A 5,807-nucleotide genomic window follows, 5' to 3' on the forward strand; every position below is an offset into this window, starting at 1 on the left:
TCCTTTGGCCTACGGAAAACTGCTTCAACAATTGTACAGAAGAGCTAGCAAGGTAAATTGTGTCTCAAGGAATTTTTAGTGACCTAACTTGTGACTCAAGAAACTAAATGGAATTTAATCTTCCTTTATCGTATGCTAGGGGATGCGATAGCGGTTGCCTGAACACGGTGAAGGGAAAGATTGTTGTGTGTGATGTTCCAGATAATACTATGGAACCTAAAGCAGCGGGCGCGGTTGGAGTCATCCTTCATGTAACTGATGTTGATTCTCCTGGTCTTGGTCCGCTTCCGGTCGCAACCTTAGATGATACCAATTATGAAGCATTCAGATCTTACGTTCTCTCTTCACCGTAAGATATTCTTCCATACACAATCTTTGGTTAGATCCGTTGACGATGAATCTGACATTTTTCGATATGAAACAGAAACCCACAAGGAACTATACTGAAGAGTGAGACAGTTAAAGACAACGATGCTCCGATCGTTGCTTCCTTCTCTTCTCGTGGTCCAAACACTCTCTTTAGCGATATCATGAAGGTACCACACGAAACAAGATACACATGACTTAGTGTCATAACATACAATTTGTTGGAATTGGGATCGATCAGTGTCTTGACATTGTAAGGTTTATACATATATGCAGCCTGATATAACAGCTCCAGGAGTGAATATATTAGCAGCATATTCACCTGTGGCTCAAACCGCACTTCCTGGACAAAGCGTGGATTACTATTTCATGACCGGAACATCTATGGCTTGCCCTCATGTCGCAGGTGTAGCGGCTTATGTCAAGACATTCCATCCTGATTGGTCTGTTCCTGCCATCAAATCTGCTATCATGACTACTGGTAATTATCAACATCAAACCAATCTATTCCCATAAGAAATAATTCAAGTGAAGTGATTCATGTATCTCTTTTGTCTTGTTGCAGCTTGGGCAATGAATGCTTCCAAAACCACAGAAGCTGAGTTTGCATATGGATCAGGATACGTTAACCCTACGGTAGCAGTTGATCCAGGGCTTGTTTACGACATAGCCAAAGAGGATTACTTAAACATGCTATGCTCTTTGGACTACTCATCCAAAGGCATTAGTACTCTCGCTGGAGGAGCCTTTACTTGTTCCGAAAAATCAAAGCTTAACATGAGAAACCTCAACTATCCTTCAATGACAGCTAAAGTTTCAGCCTCATCATCTTCAGATATTACATTTTCAAGAACAGTCACCAACGTTGGGACAAAAGGATCCACTTACAAGGCAAAGTTGTCTGGTGATCCTAAACTCAGCATCAAGGTTGAGCCAGAGACCCTCTCTTTCAAGTCGTCAGGGGAGAAGAAGTCTTTCACTGTTACAGTCCCTGGCAAGAGTCTTGCTGGTATATCTGGTATTGTGTCTGCGTCTCTAGTTTGGTCGGATGGATCATACAATGTGAGAAGTCCTATTGTTGTGTATACTTAGGCTGGCATAAACCCAAAACTCGAAAATAAAAGACTAAAAGTATATGATTTATATTCTCTTCTGGATGTTAAAATTCAGGGTTTTTTTCAGTAAATAAGAAGGGATTATAAGTTTGTGTTTACATTAGCTTCTCTATCACCACCACCACTTTCCAAGTTGGACTTGCCTTTTTATCTGCCATTATATATGAAACACACATCTATTCATAAAAATTCATATTTAATCAATGGGTGTTGGCTATGTCGGATAAAAAAATTGGAGTATAAGAGTATATACAGTAAAAACTCTATAAATTAATAATATTAGGACTTTGATATTTTATTAATTTATAAAGTTATTAATTTATAGATTTCAAAGAAAAAATATTTTTTATTTTTTATTAATTTTTTAAAAAATTATATAATTTTTAAAAAGTTCTTTTTAAAATTTAAGATGAGTTTCAAAAAGATTTTAATTTAAAATAAATAAAAAACATCATTATACTCGTATTTTAGTAGATTATCTCATATATATGTTTAAATCAAATTTTATTTATGGTAACTATTAATTTATGATATTAATGGGTCCATATATTTACAAAAAAGTTTTGTTAAAGTTATTATCTTATCGAATTGTGTTATATTTTGAACTGGTTCAATTCGGGACTATAAAAAATTATTAATTATAGTGTTTATTAATTTATCGAGTACTGATTTATAGAGTTTCTACTGTATGTCACCCTAATTTGAAATCTATTTCTATACTTTTTTAGTTGCTTATAAAAAATAAAATAAAAAGACATAACAAACAAAAACTAAAAGCATTTCCCAAGAAAATAAAAGTCTAAAAAACAAAAGTGACTCCTGACATTAAATTATGTATAGTATATTATATATCAATATTTAATACTACTAAAGAAAAAGTGATAATATATCAATGTTTCTTTACCAAAAAAGAAACACTATCAAACATGCAGTGGGTTTGCGACAAAAATCTACCAAAAGGTCTGCTCACCATATTCAATATGAAAATCTATACAACATAAATGCATTGCCAAGATAATTTCTCTATATATAAATTTATAATATCCACAAAAGAAAAAGTTACATATACATGTATATACATATATATAACCATGTTTTAGCAACTTCACCTATAGAGAACTTTTATCAACAACATTAAAACGCCTCAAAAATGTCTTCCCCTAACTTGATCCTCTGTCTTTCCTGGGTTCTTCTCATGAGCCTTTGTCAAATTCCTACAGCTATTGAGGATGATAGAAAGGCAAGTCATCGCTATGTGGTTATTATAATAACTACATATGATCTTCTCATTATATTGGCCTAATTGAATCGTTATAACATTTTTGAGGCAGGTGTATATTGCTTACATGGGAGCTCTTCCTTCAAAACCATCTTACTCGCCTATGTCTCACCATCAGAATATTCTTCAAGAAGTGATCCAATCTAGGTCTAAACAATCTCTCAAAGCATTGTTGCTTGTTGTTAACGTCATCGGTTGTTACTGGTCTTTTTCTTTGTGTTCTGCAGTTCCGCAGAAGATTATTTGGTCAGAAGCTATGGAAGAAGTTTCAATGGTTTTGCAGCTAAACTCACCGAATCTGAAAGAGATAAGCTTATTGGTAAGTTATATGATTCTCTAAAATGATTATAAAATTCGATATGATGTTGCTATATTTTTGTGATATGAAGGCATGGAAGGTGTTGTCTCGGTATTCCCAAGCACCGTTTATAAACTTCTTACTACAAGGTCTTATGAGTTCATGGGACTTGGTGACACAAAAGCAAGCATGTCCCTGAGGTCGAGACCAATATGATAGTTGGTGTAATCGACGGTGGAATCTGGCCTGAATCCAAGAGCTTTTCAGACGATGGCATTGGCCCAATACCAAAAAAATGGAAAGGAACTTGCGCAGGAGGAACTAATTTCACCTGTAACAAGTAAGTAAACAACATATTCTCATTTTCCTCTCCAAGTTTCTTGCGTGACAAGAAAAGGATCAAAACATAGAGATTGTTAACCCTAATCCGAACTCTACAGGAAGGTGATTGGAGCAAGATACTATGTGCAGGACTCGGCTAGGGACAGTGACGCTCACGGATCACACGCTGCTTCAACAGCAGCCGGAAACAAAGTAAAAGGAGTGAGTTGAACGGTGTTGCAAAAGGAACAGCAAGAGGAGGTGTGCCTTTAGGTAGAATTGCTGCATACAAAGTTTGCGAGCCAACAGGTTGCAACGCCGAAGCAATGCTTGCTGCGTTTGATGATGCTATAGCCGATGGTGTTGATGTTATAACCATTTCCATTGGAGGAGGTGTTACTAAAGTCGATATTGACCCTATCGCTATTGGATCATTTCATGCCATGACCAAAGGGATTGTTACCACGGTAGCTGTCGGAAACGACGGATCCGGACTTGGAAAAGCGGGTAACCTTGCACCGTGGCTCATATCCGTGGCTGCGGGTACAACTGATCGTAAATTTGTGACTAATGTTGTTAATGGAGATGGCAAGATGATACATGTAAGAGGCTAAGTTTTCTCTTGTTTTAGTTAATATATGAATGTGATGATGGCCATTTATCATGGTGATTAAGTGATGAACATACAGGGAAGATCAATCAATGACTTTGACTTAAAAGGAAAGAAGTATCCCTTGGCATACGGAAAAACTGCTTCAAACAACTGTACAGAGGAGCTAGCAAGGTAACTTGTAACTCAATGAATCCCAATTTGACGTAGCTTGTGGCTCAAGAAATTAGAGGGAACTAAACAGTATTGAAATCTTTTCTATTTATAGGGGTTGCGATAGCGATTGCCTGAACACGGTAGTGGAGGGAAAGATCGTTGTGTGTGATGTTCCAGATAATGTTACAGAACCTAAAGTAGCGGGTGCGGTTGGAGTAATCCTTCATGTAACTGATGTTGATTCTCCTGGTCTTGGTCCGATTCCGGTGGCAACCTTAGATGATACCAATTATGAAGCATTCAGATCTTACGTTCTCTCCTCACCGTAAGAATGTTTTCAATAAACATTCTTTCATTAGGCTCGTTCAAAGATTTTTAATGTAATTCTTTTGGATATAAAACAGAAACCCACAAGGAACTATACTGAAGAGTGAGACAGTTAAAGACAACGATGCTCCGGTCGTTGCTTCCTTCTCTTCTCGTGGTCCAAACACTCTCTTTAGCGACATTCTGAAGGTACCACACGAAACAGATTCACATGACTTAGTGTCATAACATACAATTTGTTGGAATTGGGATCGATCAGTGTCTTGACATTGTAAGGTTTATACATATATGCAGCCTGATATAACAGCTCCAGGAGTGAATATATTAGCAGCATATTCACCTGTGGCTCAAACCGCACTTCCTGGACAAAGCGTGGATTACTATTTCATGACCGGAACATCTATGGCTTGCCCTCATGTCGCAGGTGTAGCGGCTTATGTCAAGACATTCCATCCTGATTGGTCTGTTCCTGCCATCAAATCTGCTATCATGACTACTGGTAATTATCAACATCAAACCAATCTATTCCCATAAGAAATAATTCAAGTGAAGTGATTCATGTATCTCTTTTGTCTTGTTGCAGCTTGGGCAATGAATGCTTCCAAAACCACAGAAGCTGAGTTTGCATATGGATCAGGATACGTTAACCCTACGGTAGCAGTTGATCCAGGGCTTGTTTACGACATAGCCAAAGAGGATTACTTAAACATGCTCTGCTCTTTGGACTACTCATCCAAAGGCATTAGTACTCTCGCTGGAGGAGCCTTTACTTGTTCCGAAAAATCAAAGCTTAACATGAGAAACCTCAACTATCCTTCAATGACAGCTAAAGTTTCAGCCTCATCATCTTCAGATATTACATTTTCAAGAACAGTCACCAACGTTGGGACAAAAGGATCCACTTACAAGGCAAAGTTGTCTGGTATCCTAAACTCAGCATCAAGGTTGAGCCAGAGACCCTCTCTTTCAAGTCGTCAGGGGAGAAGAAGTCTTTCACTGTTACAGTCCCTGGCAAGAGTCTTGCTGGTATTTCTGGTATTGTGTCTGCGTCTCTAGTTTGGTCGGATGGATCATACAATGTGAGAAGTCCTATTGTTGTGTATACTTAAGCATCAACCCAAAACTCAAGACGATAAAAGTTTGTGATGTTATGGTCTGTGTTCTTTTCTCTTCTCGATATTATAAATTCAGTTTCTTTTAAGTAAGGAGTTCTGTTAACGTTTACATGTCCTTGTGGTGCAAGATCAAATGGTCCAACTTATGAAACTCTAATTATCACCCTTTGCCTGGAAACATCCCCTCCATGTATTCGTCGAAGTTTTCATCATCCTTGCC

General features: G+C 37.5%; 2 protein-coding genes across 2 annotated transcripts; both read left to right on the forward strand.

Annotated features, from left to right (window-relative positions):
• The first annotated feature begins 40 nt into the window (after positions 1-40).
• On the forward strand, positions 41-1,484 carry LOC18025385 (subtilisin-like protease SBT4.2). Its single transcript, XM_006408518.2, has 5 exons — positions 41-52; positions 140-349; positions 425-536; positions 643-847; positions 932-1,484. Exons 2-5 carry the CDS (start codon positions 210-212, stop codon positions 1,456-1,458), a joined length of 984 nt encoding a protein of 327 aa, XP_006408581.2. The 5' UTR covers positions 41-52; positions 140-209; the 3' UTR covers positions 1,459-1,484.
• Positions 1,485-2,812: 1,328 nt separating this feature from the next.
• Positions 2,813-5,581, forward strand: LOC18025386 (subtilisin-like protease SBT4.2). Its single transcript, XM_024160044.1, is given in 12 exon segments — positions 2,813-2,907; positions 2,988-3,079; positions 3,150-3,239; positions 3,242-3,398; positions 3,499-3,605; positions 3,608-3,981; positions 4,069-4,163; positions 4,258-4,470; positions 4,550-4,661; positions 4,767-4,971; positions 5,056-5,388; positions 5,391-5,581. Coding segments are annotated over 12 exon segments (2,049 nt in total). The 5' UTR covers positions 2,813-2,827.
• Positions 5,582-5,807: the final 226 nt, after the last annotated feature.

The sequence above is a fragment of the Eutrema salsugineum genome, unplaced genomic scaffold (genome assembly GCF_000478725.1).
Source record: "Eutrema salsugineum unplaced genomic scaffold, Eutsalg1_0 scaffold_121, whole genome shotgun sequence".
Classification (NCBI taxonomy): domain Eukaryota; kingdom Viridiplantae; phylum Streptophyta; class Magnoliopsida; order Brassicales; family Brassicaceae; genus Eutrema; species Eutrema salsugineum.